Source organism: Rhinoderma darwinii, unplaced genomic scaffold (genome assembly GCF_050947455.1).
Source record: "Rhinoderma darwinii isolate aRhiDar2 unplaced genomic scaffold, aRhiDar2.hap1 Scaffold_34, whole genome shotgun sequence".
NCBI lineage: Eukaryota > Metazoa > Chordata > Amphibia > Anura > Rhinodermatidae > Rhinoderma > Rhinoderma darwinii.
In genome coordinates, this window is record NW_027463429.1 from 81,391 (window position 1) to 106,836 (window position 25,446).

General features: G+C 46.5%; 1 protein-coding gene across 1 annotated transcript in view; it reads left to right on the forward strand.

The window, feature by feature from the left end:
• LOC142705729 (fatty-acid amide hydrolase 1-like) overlaps positions 1-14,620 on the forward strand; it is a 56,772-nt gene extending 42,152 nt beyond the window's left edge. The window contains exons 10-15 of the mRNA XM_075848298.1: positions 209-252; positions 9,884-9,923; positions 10,301-10,409; positions 10,880-11,025; positions 11,828-11,991; positions 14,379-14,620. Of these exons, the coding sequence (XP_075704413.1) occupies positions 209-252; positions 9,884-9,923; positions 10,301-10,409; positions 10,880-11,025; positions 11,828-11,953 (465 nt within the window). The 3' untranslated portion in view covers positions 11,954-11,991; positions 14,379-14,620. The remainder of the gene's footprint in view (positions 1-208; positions 253-9,883; positions 9,924-10,300; positions 10,410-10,879; positions 11,026-11,827; positions 11,992-14,378) is intronic.
• Positions 14,621-25,446: the final 10,826 nt, after the last annotated feature.

Sequence of the window (25,446 nt, forward strand, 5' to 3'; positions counted from 1 at the left end):
ACAGGAACGTGTCCATCGTCCATAGAAATACGTCCATAATCACGGATAAAATCTACGGTCATGTGCATGAATATGTGATTAGCAGTGGGAGGGGCCTAATTACCAGTGGGAGGGGCCTCATTACCAGTGGGAGGGGCCTCGTTACCGGCATTTTTCAAAGCTTTTTCATGATTTTCCGGTAACTGAATCACGTTATTTTGCTTCCCAGTTTCCCAGGATTTCCAGGACAATAAATTCAGCGTGTGGAGCCAGGTGAGACCCGTCCTGTTATATCCATTCAAATGTTCACATCTCCTCACACCCGTCCTTGTACTTCTGACCTCAGGCACTCCCCCGCGCGCACTCCTCCGCGCGCACTCCTCCTCCTCACGCACTCCTCCTCACACACTCCTCCTCACTAACTCCTCCACACGCACTCATCCTCATATTCATCCTCACGCACTCATCCTCATATTCATCCTAACGCGCTCATCCTCAAACACTCCTCCTCACGCACTCCTCCTCATATTCATCCTCATTCACTCAACCTCATGCACTCGTCCTCACGAACTCCATCTCATATTCATCCTCACGCACTCATCCTCATATTCAACCTCACGCACTCCTCCTCATATTCATCCTCATTCACTCAACCTCATGCACTCGTCCTCACGAACTCCATCTCATATTCATCCTCACGCACTCATCCTCATATTCATTCTCACGCACTCCTCCTCATATTCATCCTCACGCACTCCTCCTCATATTCATCCTCACGCACTCCTCCTCATATTCATCCTCACGCACTCCTCCTCATATTCATCCTCACGCACTCCTCCTCATATTCATCCTCATATTCATCCTCACGCACTCCTCCTCATATTCATCCTCACACACTCCTCCTCATATTCATCCTCACGCACTCCTCCTCATATTCATCCTCATTCACTCATCCTCACGCACTCCATCTTATATTCATCCTCCCGCACTCCTCCTCACGCACTCTCATATTAATCCTCATGCACTCCTCCTCACGCACTCCTCCTCTAGCACTCCCTCATATTTATCCTCACACACTCCTCCTCATATTCATCCTCATTCACTCATCCTCACGCACTCCATCTTATATTCATCCTCCCGCACTCCTCCTCACGCACTCTCATATTTATCCTCACGCACTCCTCCTCACGCACTCCTCCTCATATTCATCCTCACGCACTCCTCCTCTAGCACTCCCTCATATTTATCCTCACACACTCCTCCTCACGCGCTCCTCCTCATATTCTTCCTCACACACTCCTCCTCACGCGCTCCTCCTCATATTCATCCTCACGCACTCCTCCTCACGCACTCCTCCTCACACTCCTCCTCTCACACTCATCCTCACGCACTCCTCCACGCATTCATCCTCACACACTCCTCCTCAAGCACTCCTCCTCAAATTCATCCTCACGCACTCCTCCTCATATTCATCCTCACGCACTCCTCCTCACACTCCTCCTCACGCACTCATCCTCACGCACTCCTCCACGCATTCATCCTCACACACTCCTCCTCACACACTCCTCCTCATATTCATCCTCACGCGCTCCTCCTCATATTCATCCTCACGCGCTCCTCCTCATATTCATCCTCACGCACTCCTCCTCACACTCCTCCTCACACACTCCTCCTCACGCACTCCTCCACGCATTCATCCTCACACACTCCTCCTCACACACTCCTCCTCATATTCATCCTCACGCGCTCCTCCTCATATTCATCCTCACGCGCTCCTCCTCATATTCATCCTCATGCACTCCTCCTCATATTCATCGTTACGCACTCCTCCTCACGCACTCCTCCACGCATTCATCCTCTCACACTCCTCCACATATTCATCCTCACGCACTCCTCCACGCAGTTATTCTCACGCACTCCTCCTCACGCACTCCTCATATTTATTCTCACGCACTCATCCTCGCGCACTCCTCCTCAAGCCCATCCTCACGCACTCCTCCTCATATTCATCCTTACGCACTCCTCGTGCACACATCCTCATATTCATCCTCACGCATTCCTTCTCACGCACTCCTCCTCGTATTCATCGTCATTCACTCCTCCACACATCCTCACACACTTCGTGCACTCATCCTCATATTCATCTTCACTCACTCCTCCTCACGTGCTCATCCTCATATTTATCCTCATGCACTGCTCCTCGCGCCCCTCTCTGCACACACGCACGCACTCCTCCTCAAGCACTCCTCCTCATATTCATCCTCACTCACTTCTCCTCACATACGCATCCTCATATTCATTCTCACGCACTCCCTCATATTCATCCTCACACACTCCTCCTCATATTCATCGTTACGCACTCCTCCTCACGCACTCCTCCATGCATTCATCCTCACGCACTCCTCCACGCATTCATCCTCACGCACTCCTCCTCACGCACTCCTCCTCATATTCATCCTCACGCACTCCTCCTCACGCACTCCTCCTCATATTCATCCTCATGCACTCCTCCTCATATTCATCGTTACGCACTCCTCCTCACGCACTCCTCCACGCATTCATCCTCACCCACTCCTCCTCACGCACTCCTCCTCATATTCATCCTCACGCGCTCCTCCTCATATTCATCCTCATGCACTCCTCCTCATATTCATCGTTACGCACTCCTCCTCACGCACTCCTCCACGCAGTTATTCTCACGCACTCCTCCTCACGCACTCCTCATATTTATTCTCACGCACTCATCCTCGCGCACTCCTCCTCAAACCCATCCTCACGCACTCCTCCTCAAGCCCATCCTCACGCACTCCTCCTCATATTCATCCTTACGCACTCCTCGTGCACACATCCTCATATTCATCCTCACGCATTCCTTCTCACGCACTCCTCCTCGTATTCATCGTCATTCACTCCTCCACACATCCTCACACACTTCGTGCACTCATCCTCATATTCATCTTCACTCACTCCTCCTCACGTGCTCATCCTCATATTTATCCTCATGCACTGCTCCTCGCGCCCCTCTCTGCACACACGCACGCACTCCTCCTCACGCACTCCTCCTCATATTCATCCTCACTCACTTCTCCTCACATACGCATCCTCATATTCATTCTCACGCACTCCCTCATATTCATCCTCACACACTCCTCCTCATATTCATCGTTACGCACTCCTCCTCACGCACTCCTCCATGCATTCATCCGCACACACTCCTCCATGCATTCATCCTCACGCACTACTCCACGCATTCATCCTCACGCACTCCTCCTCACGCACTCCTCCTCATATTCATCCTCATGCACTCCTCCTCCGCACGCACTCCTCCTCCTATTCATCCTCGCGTACTCCTCCGCATGCACTCCTCCTCCTATTCATCCTCACGCACTCCTCCTCACACTCCTTCACGCACTCCTTCACATATCCATCCTCACGCACTCCTCCTTATGCACTCATCATCATATTCATCCTCACGCACTGATCCTCATATCCATCCTCACGCACTCATCCTCATACTCATCCTCATACTCATCCTCACACACTCATACTCATCCTCATGCACGCACTCCTCTGCACGCACTCCTCCTCATATTCATCCTCATTCACTCATCCTCACGCACTCCTCCTCACGCTCTTCTCCTCATATTTATCCTCACGCGCTTCTCCTCACATACTCGCTCATATTCATCTTCACGCGCTCCTCCTCATATTAATCCTCATGCACTCCTCCTCCTCATATTTATTCTCACCAACTCCTCCTCACACACGCCCTCATATTCATCCTCACACACTCCTCCTCACGTACTCATCCTCATAATCATCCTCACTCACTCCTCCTCACGCGCTCATCCTCATATTCATCCTCATGCACTGCTCCTCGCGCCCCTCTCTGCACACACGCACGCACTCCTCCTCACGCACTCCTCCTCATATTCATCCTCACTCACTTCTCACATACTCATCCTCATATTCATCCTCACACTACTCATGTACTCATCCTCATATTCATCGTTACGCACTCCTCCACGCATTCATCCTCACGCACTCCTCCACGCATTCATCCTCGCGCACTCCTCCTCACGCACTCCTCCTCATATTCATCCTCACGCACTCCTCCTCCTATTCATCCTCACGCACTCCTCCTCATATTCATCTTCACGCCCTCCTCCTCATATTCATCCTCACGCACTCCTCCTCCTATTCATCCTCACGCCCTCCTCCTCATATTCTTCCTCATGCACTCCTCCTTATATTCATTCTCAAGCACTCATTCTTATATTCATCCTCACGCACTCCTCCTCATATTCATCCTCACGCACGCACTCCTCCTCATATTCATCCTCATTCACTCATGCTCACGCACTCCTCCTCACGCATGCCCTCCTATTCATCCTCACACACGCCTCCTCATATTTATTCTCGCGCACTCCTCCCCAAACTCATCTTCATATTTATCCTCACGCACTCCTTCTCACGCACTACATCTCATATTCATCCTCACACACTCCTCCACGCATTCATCCTCACGCGCTCCTCCTCATATTCATCCTCACGCGCTCCTCCTCATATTCATCCTCACGCGCTCCTCCTCATATTCATCCTCACGCGCTCCTCCTCATGTTCATCCTCGCGCGCTCCTCCTCATATTCATCCTCGCGCGCTCCTCCTCATATTCATCCTCACGCGTTCCTCCTCATATTCATCCTCACGCGTTCCTCCTCATATTCATCCTCACGCGCTCCTCCTCATATTCATCCTCACGCACTCCTCCTCATATTCATCCTCACGCGCTCCTCCTCATATTCATCCTCACGCGCTCCTCCTCATATTCATCCTCACGCGCTCCTCCTCATATTCATCCTCACGCGCTCCTCCTCATATTCATCCTCACGCGCTCCTCCTCATATTCATCCTTACGCGCTCCTCCTCATATTCATCCTCGCGCGCTCCTCCTCATATTCATCCTCGCGCGCTCCTCCTCATATTCATCCTCACATGCTCCTCCTCATATTCATCCTCGCGCGCTCCTCCTCATATTCATCCTCACACACTCCTCCTCACGCAGTCATCCTCATATTCATCCTCACGCAATCCTCCCGTTTAACATTTTACGAGGTATTTGTCTTCAGTGGCACAAACTGGGCACAACATATTGTGCACTAAAATGGCATATCAGCGGAAAATTGTATTTTTACTTTGCACCATCCACTATGCATTCATTTCCTAGGCAAAAGCACGTTGGGTCAAAATACTCACTGCACCCCTTAATATGCCCTACTTTAGTAGTTTCCAAGATAGGGGCCACTACTTGGGGGTTTGTTTTACTATTAGACCTCATAGCCCTGTAATTGTGGGCCAATGCTGTGAAAATCACCAAAATAGGCCTAAAATGCGTATGGTGCTCTTTACTTCTGAGCCCTGTCATATGTCCAGGCAAATGATAAATGCCTTGAGGGGTGTCGTTTCGAAAATGGGATCACTCCTTGGGGGCTTCCACTGCACTCTTGCACCGCACTGTTTTGCAAATGCGATATTGTGCCCAAAAACCAAATCCGCCAAATAGCGCTCCTACCTTTCTGAGCCCTGCAATGTGTCCAAACACCAATTTATGACCACATGTGGGGTATTGCCGTACTCGGGATAAATTGCTTTACATATTTTGGGCGACTTTTTCTCCTTTATCCCTTGTGGAAATGAAAATATTAAACATTTTAGCGTAAAAAAATTTTGATATTAATTTTCACTGCCTAAATCCACTAAGTTCAGCAAAAAACTTGTGGGTCTAAATGCTCAATATACCCCTCGATAAATTCCTTGAGGGCTTTAGTTTCCAAAATTGGGTCACTTTTGGGGGTTTCCACTGTTTTGGTCCCTCTTGGGCTTTGCACATGCAACAGGACACCCCAAAAATATTCCAGCAAAACTTGAGCTTCAAAAGCCAAATAGCGCTCCTTCCCTTCTGAGCCCCGCCGTGTATCCAAACAGCAGTTTATTACCCCATATGGGATATTGCCATAATCGGGAGAAATTGCTCTTCACATTTTAGGGTGCTTTTCTCCTTTATTCCTTATAAAATTTGAAAATGTCCACGTTTTATGCGAAAAAATGAAAATTTTAATTTCACATCATAATTACATTAAATTCTGCAAAAAAAAAAACTGGAGTCAAAATGCCAACTATACCCTTAGATTAATTCCTTGGGGGTGTAGTTTCCTAAATGGTGTATTTTTGAGGGTTTTTGCTATGTTTTGGCACCACAAGACCTTTTCAAACCTAAGATGGCGCCTAAAATATTTTCTTTTTTTTTATAAATTAATTTTATTTTCCGTTTTCAAAAAACACATAATATAATGGTGCAGACCAATGCAGCACTGACATCGGCCCACAGGCCAGCAACTGGAATTACAAGAGTACAAAGATCACAGAGAAAGAAACATCATACCGCTTAAATCAATAAGGATAGAGAAACTCTGGTATGCACCCTGAACCCACAGCCATGCATAAAAACCCGTAAGAGAGAACAGGAAAGCAGTAAAGAGAGACGAAAGAGAAGACAGGACAGAAAGGAGAGAGGAAGGGTAAAGAACTGACCTGATCTACTGGACCAACTGAGTAAGCTCAAGAGCCCATGACGGTTCTGAATTCCACTCAGGATTGAAATCTAATCCATTCACGTCATGTTTTGAGGAAGGTGGCGTAGGATCCTCTTATTGATGCCGTGAGGTCCTCCATTCTCATGATCTCCTGGATCTTACCGAACCACATGCCCACAGACGGAGGACAAGATTGTCTCCACAGCGCGGGAACACACGCTCCAGCTGCATTCACTAGGTGGTGAACAACTGAACATCGATACATAGATCGAGGCACCTCACACAGATGGAGCAGGAAGAGGCCCGGAGATCGCGGGAGGGGGAAATCCGTAAATTTCATGGCAATGCGCCACACCTCAGACCAGAAATCAGTCAACAGGGGGCAGTCCCAAAAAATTTGCAAGATTGTACCCACATGTTCACCACATCTCCAACACAATGGCGAAACCACCGGTATCATCGCATGCAATGTGGAAGGCACCCTAGACCATCGAGACATCATCTTAAACCCCACCTCCTGGAATCTGCTAGCCATAGAGGATTTATGCGTCATAGTGAACAGGCGATCCTTATGTTCTGAAATGAATGTTAGACCCAAGTTCCTCTCCCAACTAAGCAGGTAAGAAGGTGTGGACAGATTGGAGGGAGAGATCAGGAGAGCATAGAGTCTGGACAATGAGTGACGAACCGTGCCCGTACATAAGCATTCAAAAGGGGAGCTATCCCGTGTGTACACCGATGAATTAGATAAGGACACAAGGAAGTGTCTCAATTTGGTGTCCTGACATGTAGAAAACGAGACAGGTTCAGACAAAGACTCCAACTGAGCGCTAGTCATCCACATCTCATTCTGTAAAAAATGTGCTACACGTCCTTTACCTGTCTTCAACCAGAGCTGGAAGGGACCCCCTTCCCGCCACGGTGGGAATGCAGGATTGCCAAAAATCGGGAACAGCGGGGAGGGAGGGGAGGGAGACGGTGAGATCTCTTTCCGAGGAAAGAGCCGTGATGCAACCGCCAGAGTGGGCCCGATCGTCGGGTGCGTCCGTGTCGCCAGGGGAACGTGGTTGCCCAACCAAGGTAAGGCCTGCAAAGGTACTTCCAAAAAAACCTGTTCCATGGACACCCAAAATCCACTAGGTGCTCCCTTACTTCTGAGTTTCAGTCCAGTTGCACTAGGGCCACATGTGGGATATTTCTAAAAACTGCAGAATCTGGGCAATAAATATTCAGTTGTGTTTCTCTGGTAAAACTTTCTGTGTTACAGGGAAAAAATTATTAGAAAATGCCTTTCGGCAAAAAAAAATGAAATTTGTAAATTTCACCTCCACTTTGCTTTAATTCCTGTGAAACACCTAAAGGGTTAAAATACTTTCTGAATGCTGTTTTAAATACATTGAGGGGTGCAGTTTTTACATTTTGGAGATTTATTGGGACTTTCTAATATTTAAGGCCCTCAAAGCCACTTCACAACTGAACTGGTCCCTGAAATTTTTGGGGAAATTTACTTGAAGATGTGAGAATTTGCTGCTTATATTCTAAACCTTGTGACGTCCTAGAAAAATAAAATAATGTTCAAATAACTATGAAAACATAAAGTAGACATGTGGGGATGGGAACTAGTAACTGTTACATGTGATATTACAGTCTGTCTTACAAGTAGATACATTAGAATTTCTAAAAATGCTAATTTTCTCTAAATTTTGGTGTTTTTCACACATAAATATTGAATTTATCATCCAATTTTTTTACTAACCTAAAGTCCAATGTGTCACGAGAAAACACTCTCAGAATCACTTGGATAAATAAAAGCATTCCCACATTATTACCACATAAAGCGACACATGTCCGATTTGAAAACATAGGCTGTGTCCACAAGGGGTTAAAGAATAAATGAAAACCTATTATGTCGTGGTCACTATTCCCTAGGTGACACCCAACCTGATATTCTGTCCGGCCTATTGGTTAAACTTAGGTCTAGAAGAGCCGCCCTCTTGTCGGGTCTTACGCCCATCCTCATATAGCCACCCTCATATAGCCACCCTCATATAGCCACCCTCATATACAAGTCCACATACGCCCATTTTCACACTAATCCCCATAAACTCACCCTCTTCCTCATACACATACACCATCTTCACACTCCTCCTCAAACACCTTGCCTCATAATTATCCTCACCCCCATACACCCATCGTTGTCTTCCTACACTCATCCTCATACTCATCCTCACACCCATCGTTGTCCTCCTACACCCATCCTCATGCTCATCCTCACACCCATCTCTGTCCTCCTACACCCATCCTCATGCTCATCCTCACACCCATCTCTGTCCTCCTACACCCATCCTCATGCTCATCCTCACACCCATCGTTGTCCTCCTACAACCACCCTCATACTCATCCTCACACCCATCGTTGTCCTCCTACACCCATCCTCATACTCATCCTCACACCCATCGTTGTCCTCCTACACCCATCCTCATACTCATCCTCACACCCATCGTTGTCCTCCTACACCCACCCTCATACTCATCCTCACACCCATCGTTGTCCTCCTACACCCACCCTCATACTCATCCTCACACCCATCGTTGTCCTCCTACACCCATCCTCATGCTCATCCTCACACCCATCGTTGTCGTCCTACAACCACCCTCATACTCATCCTCACACCCATCTCTGTCCTCCTACACCCATCCTCATGCTCATCCTCACACCCATCGTTGTCCTCCTACAACCACCCTCATACTCATCCTCACACAAATCGTTGTCCTCCTACACCAATCCTCATACTCATCCACACACCCATCGTTGTCCTCCTACACCCATCCTCATACTCATCCTCACACCCATCGTTGTCCTCCTACACCCACCCTCATACTCATCCTCACACCCATCGTTGTCCTCCTACACCCACCATCATACTCATCCTCACACCCATCGTTGTCCTCCTACACCCACCCTCATACTCATCCTCACACCCATCGTTGTCCTCCTACACCCATCCTCATGCTCATCCTCACACCCATCGTTGTCCTCCTACAACCACCCTCATACTCATCCTCACACCCATCGTTGTCCTCCTACACCCATCCTCATACTCATCCTCACACCCATCGTTGTCCTCCTACACCCATCCTCATACTCATCCTCACACCCATCGTTGTCCTCCTACACCCACCCTCATACTCATCCTCACACCCATCGTTGTCCTCCTACACCCACCCTCATACTCATCCTCACACCCATCGTTGTCCTCCTACAACTATTGTGCATTATAAAATATGTTTGTACCACTCTTTCCCGTCTAGGTCTGTGAAGGATCATTGGGCGCATCACATAGAGCTGGAGGTACAGAATGTAACAGTAAATAAGACTCGCACGGACTGCATTTCTCTGTTAAGCTTCTTTTAAGGTGCAAGTTCACACCTAGTAAATCTACACACATAACCGGACACTTCGTAACTAGCAACGTCTTCCCTGATTCCAATTATTGAATCACTGTAATGTGAAGTGGGAGCGACCAAATAATAGGGACAGAACACGAGGCGCTGACACGCTGCACAAAAGTCAAACTGGATTTTCTCTCCGCTGCCTGCTCTAGAACCCCTACAAATATATAACATTTCACCACCATTACATATTTAACAGATGTGGCCCCCATTACATATATAACTGATGTGGGCCCCATTACATATATAACTGATGTGGCCCCCATGTTCCTCCAGGATTACCGGACAGAATTCATCAGTGAATGGCGGCAGTTGAGTCTGGACGTGGTTCTCTGTCCCATGTTGGGTCCGGCCTTCAATACTGGCTATGCGGGTAGACTACTCGGTAAATATATGGTCCCTGTTGTCAGGAGCTCCCGCACATATAATGGCAGTACAATGTTACATGGGCCCATGTAGTTTACTACAGTAACTATGATAGATGTGGTGTGGGGGTGGCCATGGACCGCCCTGGTTCGGAGCCCGGTTGCAACTGTGACCCCTATCTCTACGCCACTGCCAGAACGTTGCTCTGTAGACGGTTCTTACTTATTGATTTGTTCTCTGTTACGTCTGAAGCTGCCGTGTGTGGAAAATCTAAAGAGACCAGAGAACCAATGCATCTGGGGACTACAACCCCCTCCATCCCCACACACCGGCACCAGAGAAATGTGGAGGCTCAGACACAATCCCAGAGGACCTGAGAGTCCACCCCTGCCCTGAGATGTGGAGACGCAGAGAGGTCCAGGCTTGATAATTAACAAAACCAGGAATGGTGCCGCAGATCTGATGAGGTCCCACTTATGTCTCCCCCAGCTGCAATCTCCTACACCATGCTCTACAGTCTTCTAAATTTTCCGGCTGGAGTTGTCCCTGTTGGTTCGGTCACTGCAGAAGATGAGGAGGAACTGAAGCATTACAGGGGCTACAGCAACGACCCCTGGGACAAGCTCTTCAAAAAGGTGAATATCAGGGCAGCATGCGTGAGATGGGGTGGCACTGGGAAAGACCTATATACATTATGGAATATTTGTCCTGCTTGTCTGCTGGTAACTCTAGGGGCAGATCCTGGGTCCCATGGGTGACCAGATAACTCTCTTTTAGGAGCTACAATTATGGCCGGCCATCACTCAAGAGCCTTGGCCATGGAAGCAGAGACGCATGCTCTCCAACAAATGCTCCCGGTGCCAATGATCCCTGTATTATTGGTGCCACCTTGGACGTATTCCACATGGTAATGTCCATGTAGTAGTGTAGGCACAATAGTAGCACCAGTACAGAAATAAGATCAGCCCCGACCACACAGAATTATCCATAAATTGTGTCCCACGTAGCAGTGACCATAATATAGGTGTACAACAAAGCCGAATACTAATGTGCCAGTCACAGTGCCCCCATACCTCTCTCACCTGCTCCAGGGTCCTGCTATGTATGCCTATGTCAGTAATGGGGTGGGAGGGTCAGGAATGGGGCACAATAGCCCAGTGTGGCCCCCTGCCATAAATTATGTGTGGGGCGGGCAAGCTCTCTAGGTGCTCAGGGTTACTAGAATGCGACACCCCCTCAGTCTCAGCATGATACCTGTCATATGCTATCAGCCCTGATTAACTCCATAACATCCACGGCCAAGAAGCATGTGTGGTATCATACAGCGCCGCTCCAACACAGTGGAGATTTATTTTTTTCATGCAACCCCCATAATGGAGCTCTAGGCAACTGCCTACTCTGCCTTCCCGTGACTCTTTGTACGTGTTGTCTCTGCAGGCTGTTGAAGGTGGGGTGGGTCTGCCCTTGTCTGTCCAGTGTGCGGCCCTCCCCTATCAGGATGAACTCTGTCTGCGCCTCATGAAGGAGATTGAGACCCTGAGCAGCCGCCACCACAAGGGATAAGAGGGAAGCACATCCGGAGCGTGGAGCAGCGGCTGAAGGTTTTATAGCTGAACTACATCTCTAGAGCTTAACTCTTTCTATTCCACTTCCTGTGGGGGCGGGGGTATTTAGTCGCTGACTACTCGAGCTCAGCTCTCAGGTGATCTATTACCAGACTGAAGCAGCCACTGAAGTTCATTGATGTGAATGTTATACAGCATCTCTCCTGAATATTCGATGCAGTGTTTCCGGAGATAGTTGATCGTGGGTATGGATGATAACCGATGATGGGTATGAAAGATGGAGATGCATGATAAGCGATGACGGATATGGCTGATGGCTGATGGCTGATGACCGATGACAGATATGGCTGATGACCGATGACGGATATCGCTGATGACCAATGAAGGATATACATGATAACTGTAGATGGATATAGATGATGAGCGATGACGGATATGGTTGATGATGGATATGGATAATGATGGATATGGAATATGGATGATGACTGATGGCGGATATAGATGATGACTGATGGCGGATATAGATGATGGACATGAATGATAACCGATGGTGGATATGGATGTTGATGAATATGCTTATGAGGAACTGGGAAAAAAGGGTGACTGCCGCCATGGCGTATAGTTACAATGCTATGTTTGAACATACAAGTGGTGCTTGATAGTTTGTGATCCCTTTTGAATTTTCTATATTTCTACATATATTTGACCTAAAACTACATGAGATTTCACACAAGTCCTAGAAGTAGATAAAGAGAATCAAATCACACAAATAAGTCACCAATATTAGACCTGGTCATTTATCTACAGAGGAAAATGATCCAATATTTGGGAGCGGCAAAAGTGTGTGAAGGATAAGATGAAGGTGACATTAGAGTCGGGTATTTTTAACCCATGGGATGACGATCCGGTGTGAGCGGGCGACCTGTTCTATGTAAAGACCCGGGATCTATCACTCTCATCATCCCAACACATGATCATGGCACAAAGAAGGAGATTTCTGAGGAGCTCAGGAGAAGACTTGTTGCTGCTGGAGAAGGTGTCAAAACCATCTCTAAAGAGTTCAGACTCCACAATCCACAGTCAGAGAGATTATGTACAAATGGAGGCAATTCAAGACCATCATTACCCTCCCCCGGAGTGATCGACCAACAAAGATCAGGCCAAGAGCGAGGCGTATAACAGTCCGCAAGGTCACAAAGGAACCCAAGGAAATCTCTAAGCAACTGAAGATCTTTCTCATATCAGCTGATGTTAATGTACATGAGTCCACCATAAGGAGGACCCTGACCCACAATGGTGTGCATGGCAGCAGAGCAGGGAGAATGCCGCTGCTCTCCATATTGGCGGCGGCGGTGATATCCTGGTTTGGGCCCGTTTTGCTGCATCTGGGCCAGGACGGCTGCCATCATTGATAAAACAATGAATTATTCCAGGAAATTCTAAGGAAAATGTCAGGACGTCTGTCCATCATCTGAATCTCAAGAGATCGTGGGTCATGCAGCAAGACAACGGCCCCAGCACACAAGTCGCTCTACCAGGGAATGGTTAAGGAAGAAGAAAGTGAAAGTTTTGGAATGGCCAAGTCAAAGTCCTGTCCGCAATCCAATAGAAATGTTGTGGAAGGACCTGAAGCGAGAAGTTCATGAGAGGAAACCACCAACATAGCAGAGGTGAAGCTGTATTGTACAGAGGAATGGGCTCAAATCCTCCCAGCCGATGTGAAGGACTGATCAACAATTACCGGAGACGTTTAGATGCTGCACAAGGCGTCACACCGGACACTGAGAGCAGAGGTTCACTTACTTTTACCGCTCACAGATATTGAATCATGTCCCTCAATAGATAGATAACCAAGTCTAATATTGTTGACTCATTTGTTTGATTTGCTTCTCAACTTTTAGGGCTTGTGTGAAAATCTGATGTCGAAAATCCTGAATCACAAACGTTGAAGCGCCACTGGAGATGATATGAGGGTGCTGCCAGTGCCGCTTTCCTCGTTAGCGATTAATGGCCATCGTGCCGGGGATCTTGAAGATAAAAGAGCAGGGCGCACGTCGGCACAACCCTCAGTGGTAGAACAGTCGCTCCAGGCTGGAAATTGCTGACCAGGCTTTACTGTGCTCTATGACAGACTGTTTTCGGGGTTCACACGACCCCTTCTTCAGGTCAGAGGAGACATACATTGTGGGGTTCGGGTTGACAGTTAAACATTCAAAAGAAAAAAGGTGCCAGCAAGCCGACTCTGCTCCGTACCCCTCCTCCCACTGTGGGGGGTGAACGTTGCCCTGGAAAAAACACACAAAGTGCAAAACCTGGAACATGGTGACGTCCTGATATCCGGAGCAGAGTGCGACTTCTGTGTCCTGTGGGTGTCTCGCTGTGGAATGATCTATATATCATATATACTATATATATGTTTCTAGTTAAACACTCCGGAGATCCACGGTCCTGATCCTGATTGTTCCAGCACGGAGATGACGACGCGATTGTTCGGCTTCACGTGATATTGTTGCTAGGATACAGAAGAGAAGAAATATGACATTGTAACTGAGAGAACGGGGAGACGGTAATCTCAGACCGGGCTGGAGATTGTACAATGCCATAATGAAGATCTCGTCTCTCCCTATGATCGTATGTCGCGATGCATTGATGTGATCGACTGAATATTGCGCTCAGAACCTTTCAGATTAAACATGAAGCCATTGCCACTGAAACGACTAGGAGTCATTCATTTTCTGGGGCCGTCTTGTAGGTGATAGACTGTTGTATCTGTAGGGGGAGACAGAGAGACCTGGAGGGGGAGGACAGAGGGACCTGGAAAGGGGAGACAGAGGGACCTGGAGGGGGAGACAGAGGGACCTGGAGAGGGGGCACAGAGGGACCCGGAGGGGGAGACAGAGGGACCCGGAGAGGGAGACAGAGGGACCCGGAGAGGGAGACAGAGGGACCCGGAGGGGAGACAGAGGGACCTGGAGGGGGAGACAGAGGGACCCGGAGGGGGAACAGAGGGACCCGGAGGGGGAACAGAGGGACCCGGAGGGGGAACAGAGGGACCCGGAGAGGGAGACAGAGGGACCCGGAGGGGGAGACAGAGGGACCCGGAGGGGGGAGACAGACGGACCCGGAGGGGGAGACAGACGGACCCGGAGGGGGAGACAGACGGACCCGGAGGGGGAGACAGAGGACCTGGAGAGGGGGGACAGGGGTACCTGGAGGGGAGACAGATTGACATGGAGGGGAGACAGAGGGACCTGGAGGGGAGACAGGGGGACCTGGAAAGGGGGGACGGAGGTACCCGGAGGGGGGGTAGGATAGAGGGACCTGGAGGGGGGGAGACAGAGGTGCCAGGCGGGGGGATAGAGGGGCCTGGCGGAGGAGGGACCTGGAGGGGGCAGTCCATCTCTACTCCCAATAGAAAAATGTTTGGACGCGTCTGTGAACTGAATCTCAAGAGATCGTGGGTCATGCAGCAAGACAACGGCCCTCTGCACACAAGTTGCTCTACCAGAGAATGGTTAAAGAGAAGAAAAAAGATAAAGAAGAGGCTGGACGGCAGCACGGAGGGCTTAACGGTAAGCCTTCATGACTGCCATAGGAGGGACAGCCAATAGGGGAAGAGAGGGTTAGTTGAGGCAGGGAGAGGGAGGAGATGGAGCGGGGAGGAGCCGGGGGTGTTGTCCTTCCCGCTGTTTTCGGCATTGAGCCGGAAGCAGCGGGAGGAACAACAAGTAAGATAATCAGCTCCCACCCTCCCGCCCTGAATTAGTTGGTAATTTTGGGGATCTGGATTGGTTTGTGGGGTTTGTTTATTTTATTGTGCTTTTGATGTATGCTTATGTAACTTGTGTTTTCTTTTATTTCTTTTGAGCAGGTCCGGGTGTCATGGCAGCTGGCGGGGGGAGTAGTTGAGGTTTGTTCAGTACAAAATGGTGGGGGGGGTCGCATCGGGGGTATGCGTCCCCCAAAACGGTATATCATTTGAAGATTTCATCGGGTGTTATCCCTTTGAAGTGGTCTTCTGGTGGTTGGAGCCATCTGCAGAGGTGAGCGGTGCCTCCGAGCTGGTTTACGGCTGGAGGTAAAGAGTTGGTGGTGGTTTGCAGATGGCTAACTTAAAGGAAATCCGGTGTTAAAAGGGCTTCAAGGACTTCCCCTGCTCTGTTAAGTGTTAATAATGTTGATTGTTATTTCTGATTCTGACCCATGTTGGGTCATGTGAATTATAGGAGGAATTTTCTGGTCGAAGTCCTAAAGGAGTTATCCGAATGTTTCGGATTAAATTGCATTTAAAAATAATGTGAATTAATAAACGGCTGCTGTGGCCATTTCACATCCAACCTCGGTTGTCACGTGTCTTTATTGGAAGGGAAAGGGGAGTAAATGGTTAACATGGTCAATTAGCACAGGACTCTATTTAGGCCAGTCAAGTTCTTGAATGACACAGTCAGAGTGTGAGGTTGTGTGTCGTCTCGAGTGCCAGGCCGTTGACCAGGCGGTAGAAATTCTTGGCGGTCCATTTGTCCTGATCTGTCAGTTCAGAGTCTTCATTTCTGCTTTGTTAATAAGAAGCCTTGGGATGGTTTATCTACTTGGTAAATACAATATGAAGATGAAGCACCGCGAGGGCAGAGAGCAGTCGTCCACATGTCCGCCAATGTAGACCCCAGTCTCAGGTCCTGTCCTGGAGGGTTGTGCTGGACTCTTTCCATAGACATGATCATTACATTCCCATCATGTTGCTGCTCCCCCCGCTCATGTCCACCAATGTAGACCCCAGTCTCATGTCCTGTCTCACACATGGAGGGTTGTGCTGGACTCTTTCCATAGACATGATCATTACATTCTCATCATGTTGCTGCTCCCCCTCCCCGCTCATGTCCGCCAATGTAGACCCCCGTCTCATGTCCTGTCTCACACATGGAGGGTTGTGCTGGACTCTTTCCATAGACATGGTCATTACATTCTCATCATGTTGCTGCTCCCCCTCCCCGCTCATGTCCGCCAATGTAGACCCCAGTCTCCTGTCCTGTCTCACACATGGAGGGTTGTGCTGGACTCTTTCCATAGACATGGTCATTACATTCTCATCATGTTGCTGCTCCCCCTCCCCGCTCATGTCCGCCAATGTAGACCCCCGTCTCATGTCCTGTCTCACACATGGAGGGTTGTGCTGGACTCTTTCCATAGACATGGTCATTACATTCTCATCATGTTGCTGCTCCCCCTCCCCGCTCATGTCCGCCAATGTAGACCCCCGTCTCATGTCCTGTCTCACACATGGAGGGTTGTGCTGGACTCTTTCCATAGATCTGATCATTACATTCTCATCATGTTGCTGCTCCCCCTCCCCGCTCATGTCCGCCAATGTAGACCCCCGTCTCATGTCCTGTCCTGGAGGGTTGTGCTGGACTCTTTCCATAGATCTGATCATTACATTCCCATCATGTTGCTGCTCCCGCCGCTCATGTCCGCCAATGTAGACCCCAGTCTCATGTCCTGTCACACATGGAGGGTTGTGCTGGACTCTTTCCATAGACATGGTCATTACATTCTCATCACGTTGCTGCTCCCCCCACTCATGTCCGCCAATGTAGACCCCAGTCTCATGTCCTGTCTCACACATGGAGGGTTGTGCTGGACTCTTTTCATAGACATGATCATTACATTCTCATCATGTTGCTGCTCCCCCCGCTCATGTTCGCCAATGTAGACCCCAGTCTCAGCTCGTGTCTCACACATGGAGGGTTGTGCAGGACTCTTTCCATAGACATGATCATTACATTCTCATCATGTTGCTGCTCCCCCAGCTCATGTCCGCCAATGTAGACCCCAGTCTCCTGTCCTGTCTCACACATGGAGGGTTGTGCTGGACTCTTTCCATAGACATTGTCATTATATTCTCATCATGTATCTCCTCCCCCCGCTCATGTCCGGCGCTGGGGTCTTTGCGTCTCGTCTTCGAGCAGATTGCATTTCAGCGGCTGCAGGAGTAGGAGATGGGATTTTGAAGAGGTTTTTTCGATGATTGTCCCTGAATTGACTTTTTCCTCGTAGAATACAATCAGCCACTGGTTCCGCACCTCTTACCTGGAACCATTATCATCTGCAAACATCAGCACAGCAACAGGCCAGGCATTCGGTCATGATAACATTTACATGACTTGAGTTCCCGGATTTCTAGTCTTCAATTTACCATCCTCACGTCCGAAAAATAGGTCAAAGCTGGAATTAACCCTTGTTCTACCAACTCCTCTAAACAATGCTTCATATACAATATACACTGCCCCTGGCCTCCTGCAGCAGAAACACATAAATAGCCAGAGCAGAGAGTTCTACAACATTCCCAATATATTAACAGATACTTCACTATTACTCCAAATATGAATCTTACAGAGCGCGACCTCATCATATAAAGTGTGACATCATCATATACAGTGTGACATCATCATATACAGTGACCTCATCATACACAGTGTGACCTCATCATACACAGTGTGACCTCATCATATACAGTGTGACATCATTATATACAGTGTGACCTCATCATATACACTGTGACCATCATATACAGTGACCTCATCATATACAGTGTGACATCATCATATACAGTAACCTCCTCATATACAGTGTGACCTCATCATATACAGTGACCTCATCATATACAATGTGGCCTCATCATATACAGTGTGACCTCATCATATACAGTGTGACCCTATCATATACAGTGTGACTTTATTATATACAGTGTGACCTCATCATATACAGTTTGACCTCATCATATACAATGTGACCCCATCATAAATAGTGTGACCTCATTATATACAGTTTGACATCATCATATACAGTGTGACCTGATTATATAAAGTGTGACCTCATCATATACAGTGTGATGTCATAATTTACTGTTCGACATCATCATATACAGTGTGAACTCATCATATACGGTGTGACCTCATCATATACAGTGACCTCATCATATACAGTGACCTCATCATATACAGTGTGCCATCATCATATACAGTGTGACATCATATACAGTTACCTCATCATATACAATGTGACATCATCATATACAGTGTGACCTCATCATATACAGTAACTTATCCTATACAGTAACCTCATCATATAAAGTAACCACATTATATACAGTAACCTCATCATATACAGTGTGACATCGTCACATACAGTGTGACTTCATCATATACAGTGTGACCTCATCATATACAGTGTGACCTCATCATATACAGTGACCTCATCATATACAATGTGACATCATCATATACAGTGTGACCTCATCATATACAGTGTCACCTCATTATATACAGTGTGAAATCGTCATATACTGTGTGACATTGTCATATACACTAACCTCCTCATATACAGTAACCGCATGATATAAAGTAACCTCATCATATACAGTGTGACATCATCATATACAGTGTGACCTCATATACAGTGTGACTATCATATACATTGTGACCTCATCATATACAGTGTGACCTCATCATATACAGTGTGACCTCATCATATACAGTGTCACCTCATTATATAAAGTGTTATCTCATCATATACAGTGTGACATCGTCACATACAGTGTGACTTCATCATATACAGTGTGACATCATATACAGTGTGACCTCATCTTATACAGTAACTTATCCTATACAGTGTGACCTCATCATATAAAGTAACCACATTATATACAGTAACCTCATCATATACAGTGTGACATCGTCACATACAGTGTGACTTCATCATATACAGTGTGACCTCATCATATACAGTGTGACCTCATCATATACAGTAACTTATCCTATACAGTAACCTCATCATATAAAGTAACCACATTATATACAGTAACCTCATCATATACAGTGTGACCTCATCATATACAGTGTGACCTCATCATATACAGCGTGACCTCATCATATACAGTGTGACATCATCATGTACAGTGTGCCATCATCATTTACAGTGACCTCATCATATACAATGTGACATCATCATATACAGTTTGACCTCATCATATACAGTGTCACCTCATTATATACAGTGTGAAATCGTCATATACTGTGTGACATTGTCATATACACTAACCTCCTCATATACAGTAACCGCATGATATAAAGTAACCTCATCATATACAGTGTGACATCATCATATACAGTGTGACCTCATATACAGTGTGACTATCATATACATTGTGACCTCATCATATACAGTGTGACCTCATCATATACAGTGTGATATCATCATATACCGTGTGACCTCATCATATACAGTGTCACCTCATTATATAAAGTGTGATCTCATCATATACAGTGTGACATTGTCACATACAGTGTGACTTCATCATATATAGTGTGACCTCATCATATACAGTGTGACCTCATCTTATACAGTAACTTATCCTATACAGTAACCTCATCATATAAAGTATCCACATTATATACAGTAACCTCATCATATACAGTGTGACATCGTCATACACAGTAACCTCCTCATATACAGTAACCTCATCATATACTGTGTGACCTCATTATATACAGTGTGACATCATAGACAGTGTGACCTCATCTTATACAGTGTGACCTCATCATATACATTGTGTAATCATAGACAGTGTGACCTCATCTTATACAGTGTGACATCATCATAAACAGTGTGATCTCATCATATATAGAGTGACCTCATCACATACAGTGTGACCTCATCTTATACAGCGTGACCTCATCATATACAGTGACCTCAACACATACAGTGACCTCATCATATGCAGTGACCTCAACATATACAGTGACCTCATCATATACAGTGACCTCAACACATACAGTGACCTCATCATATGCAGTGACCTCAACATATACAGTGACCTCATCATATACAGTTGACAGGGTTCCTTTCCCTGTTTTTTCCACACCGAATAACCACCTCTGTAAGTTGGAAACTGAGAGCAGGCGTGGAAGAGATATACCAGACAGAGTAGTGTTGGTACAGATCCTCCCTCAGTGAAGTAGGAAGTACAACTGAGCTTTATTACACAAAGAATTACAAATCTTCTCTGTAGGAATGTGGGACGTGCTTAAGCCCTATTGGCTCTATTCAGTTGTGAGTTCATCTTTACACTCCTCTTGCATTCCAGGGCGGCGTCTCCATAGGCGTGTCCCTGATGCAGACTCCATCTTGTTGCATACATTCAGATTCTTTGTGAAATATACTGATATTTAGTAAATTGTACCTGATTAGTCCCCTCACTACTCCCTCCTTTTTGGACTCTGCGAAAGTAATGTAGCATGGTTCAAAACGACATCTCTCCACATAATAAGGTTGGGCACTCTATCTGTGCGGCACTCGTTTGGCCTTCCTATAATACACAATAGCCTTAAACAAAAGTGACTTTCTCCTGGCAAAACAGCATGTTCTTTTAGATACCTTGCAACCATTTACTTTGAAAACCTCATACATTTTCAAAAATGACATTTAGTCATTACTATCGCACTTCCTATGCATATGTAAAAATAACAACTATAATTCTTTATCCAATAAAACAGAAAATAATATATCTGCTAATATTAATTACTGCAAATTGATAAACTATGTTTGGGAGTAGGGAACAGTAGGGAACAGTGGGGGCACATACATCTCCAAGACCCCGTGTCTCACAATATCTGTATTTTAATGCATTTGAATTAAGTTCAAAACATCCCAACATGAAATCTTATCACATCATAACACATAAATATGCAGCGTAACTTTTATCTGTTATGCAGACAAATTCGGACATAATATTTTACACACTCTGTACTTACGGACAACAGATAAGAAACATTCCTAACCACTGCAACCAGCGAGCGGCCTTCTCCTGTCTCACACATATAACCCCCCTTTTCTTCAGGCCAATGTTTTTCTAAAATGACTCCACTTTAACCCTATACACAAAACACTAAAAATTGTACACAGTACTGCTATTAAAAATGAGAACATACAATATAGATCTAAAATCAGTGCAATATTGTAATCCCTTGTCTCATCAGTCCATGCTCTATATATAAGCTTATACCAGTCTGCTTCTCAGACTTCACACTGCGCACATTATATCACACACATTACATCACACAGCGCCTCCCCGTCACAATCTATATTAGTCATCACATTCTACAGGAGGGGGTCATGCACTCACTCCTCACAGCTTCTGTTCTCACAATCTTAACCATTTCAATGCCGGCAAAAATTCTCCCATACAATGAACCTCCAAGAGTCACACATCTGTACAACAACTCAAGTGAACGTATGTATCTGCAATGATTCATCACACTATTGTATAGGAATTATCTACGTACAAAACATCAAACACATAATCTGTAACTGTGTCCAATCTGTCGGCCACTATCTCTATATTATGATGACATGTCTTTTCACCAGTTCACAGCGTCCTGCACCCTGGGACGGAATCTAGAATAGAAGAAAACACTGCAGCATGTCTTACTGTCAGCTCTTTACTGAGGGAAATGACAAAATTAACAAGGCTATAATTTCATACTGATTTGGTTGGGCCGGGCGTGACCTCATCAGGGGGTGGGGGGCAACCTCTCCCACAGGAAACACATTGCTCAGCTGTGAAGTGGTTTTGCTGCCCACAATGAGGCACACCCAACATGAGGGACCGTCGCCATTATAGGGTGGTGGCGGGTCCTGTTGTTTATAATACATATAACATAATACAATGCCTTTCTTATTTCTAACTTCTTCTTCTGCAAATCCCTCCTTGCTGACATCTATGGCCGCCCACTGCCATGCTAAGGCACTTTCCATCAACTTACTATCTTCCAACTTTCCCTTGTTCTCTCGAATACCTTTTGCCCAGTCTCCGGCTTGTAGCCGCCCTCCCCTATGCATCCCGCACACTTCCATCAATTTCTTCGTTTTACTCACATACTGTTTCCCTTCCCTTCACCAAATCTTACGAATAGGATCGTCCGGGTACGGGTGATCCTGATGATTTGAATAGGGACCGTAAACCATTCATTCTAATCATCTATATCCTTCACGTAATCTATATAACAACTTTTTGGTCTGCAACTCTCTAGTGACCGGTTCACCGTGGTCTGGCCAAAATATTACCCACGACTTATCACACGACTTATCAGTGTTTTACACACGCCGCATGCCCGCGTATAAGACAGGTTAGAATACTACCCACGACTTATCACACGTCTTATCGTGCCCACGTGCCCCTGTATAAGACAGGTTATATTTTCTATCTAGTCCCTAATTACCCAGAGGATGGTTAGTCGGGCGCAATATCTTTCCTGTCGCCTGAGCTAATCCAGCCAATCGACCAGGGCTCTACAGATTCCCACAAGACCGTCCACTAACACAGGTAAGTTGAAGATTTATAAAATCAACTGACTTACCGTGTTATTGTGGAGGTGATCAGGCTCCTTCAGTGGGCAGTCCCGGGTTGTCTGCTTCACCCTGTGATCGTCGGTTGTCCGGATTCCGAGATCCCCTCGAGTGTAGCCTCACGCTGGGCGCCAATTGACAGGGTTCCTTTCCCTGTTTTTTCCACACTGAATATCCACCTCTGTAAGTTGGAAACTGAGGGCATGCGTGGAAGAAATACACCAGACAGAGTAGTGTTGGTACAGATCCTCCCTCAGTGAAGTAGAAAGTACAACTGAACTTTATTGAACAAAGCGTTACAAGTTTCCTCCCTAGAGATGTGGGACGTGCTTAAAGAGGCTCTGTCACCAGATTTTGCAACCCCTATCTGCTATTGCAGCAGATAGGCGCTGCAATGTAGATTACAGTAACGTTTTTATTTTTAAAAAACGAGCATTTTTGGCCAAGTTATGACCATTTTTGTAATTATGCAAATGAGGCTTGCAAAAGTCCAAGTGGGTGTGTTTAAAAGTACAAGTCCAAGTGGGTGTGTATTATGTGCGTACATCGGGGCGTTTTTAATACTTTCACTAGCTGGGCGCTCTGATAAGAAGTAACATCCTCTTCTCTTCAGAACGCCCAGCTTGTGACAGTGCAGATCTGTGACGTCACTCACAGGTCCTGCATCGTGACGGCCACATCGGCACCAGAGGCTACAGTTGATTCTGCAGCAGCATCAGCGTTTGCAGGTAAGTCGATCTTACCTGCAAACGCTGATGCTGCTGCAGAATCAACTGTAGCCTCTGCTGCCGATGTGGCCGTCACGATGCAGGACCTGTGAGTGACGTCACAGATCTGCACTGTCACAAGCTGGGCGTTCTGAAGAGAAGAGGATGTTACTTCTCATCAGAGCGCCCAGCTAGTGAAAGTATTAAAAACGCCCCGATGTACGCACATAATACACGCCCACTTGGACTTTTACTTTTAAACACACCCACTTGGACTTTTGCAAGCCTCATTTGCATAACTACAAAAATGGTCATAACTTGGCCAAAAATGCTCGTTTTTTTAAAATAAAAACGTTACTGTAATCTACATTGCAGCGCCTATCTGCTGCAATAGCAGATAGGGGTTGCAAAATCTGGTGACAGAGCCTCTTTAAGCCCTATTGGCTCTATTCAGTTGTGAGTTCATCTGTACACTCCTCTTGCATTCTAGGGGCGGTGTCTCCATAGGCGTGTCCCTGATGCAGATTCCATTTTGTTGCATAGATTCAAGTTCTTTGTGAAATATACTGATATTTAGTTTATGTAAGGTAATAATGTTTTTGCAATATACAGGCTAATGATCCCTGACACAGTGACCTCATCATATACAGTGTTGCCTCATCATATACAGCGACCTCATTATATACAGCGTAACCTCATCATATACAGTGACCTTATTATATATATCGTAACCTCATCATACACAGCGCAACCTCATTATATACAGTGTAACATCATCATATACAGTTTAACCTCATTATATACAGTAACTTCGTCATATACAGCCCAACCTCATCATATACAGCGTAACCTCATCATATACAGTGTAACCTCATATACAGTGACGTCATCATATACAGTGGCATCATATACCATGTGACCTCATCATATACAGTGTAACCTCATATACATTGATCTCATATACTGTGTGACCTCATCATATACAGTGTAACCTCATATATATTGATCTCATATACCATGTGACCTCATAATATACAGTCTAACCTCATATACATTGATCTCATCATATTCCTTGTAACCTCATCATATACAGTGTAACCTTATCATATACAGCGCAACCTCATCATATACTGTGTGACCTCATCATATATGCAGTGTGACCTCATTATATACAGTGACATCATCATCTACAGTGACCTTGTCATCAGGGTCAATTGTAACTTTTCTGCAGCCAGAGGCGAAAAGTTAAATGGTGCCCCCCAGATATTGATTGATATCCCCCTGGCTGTTCTACATCACTACCAGCCTCCTCTAACTCTTGCAGATGTGCCGTTGCCTTGTACTCCCCTGGCATAAGCGGTGAAATGATGAAACCGGGCAG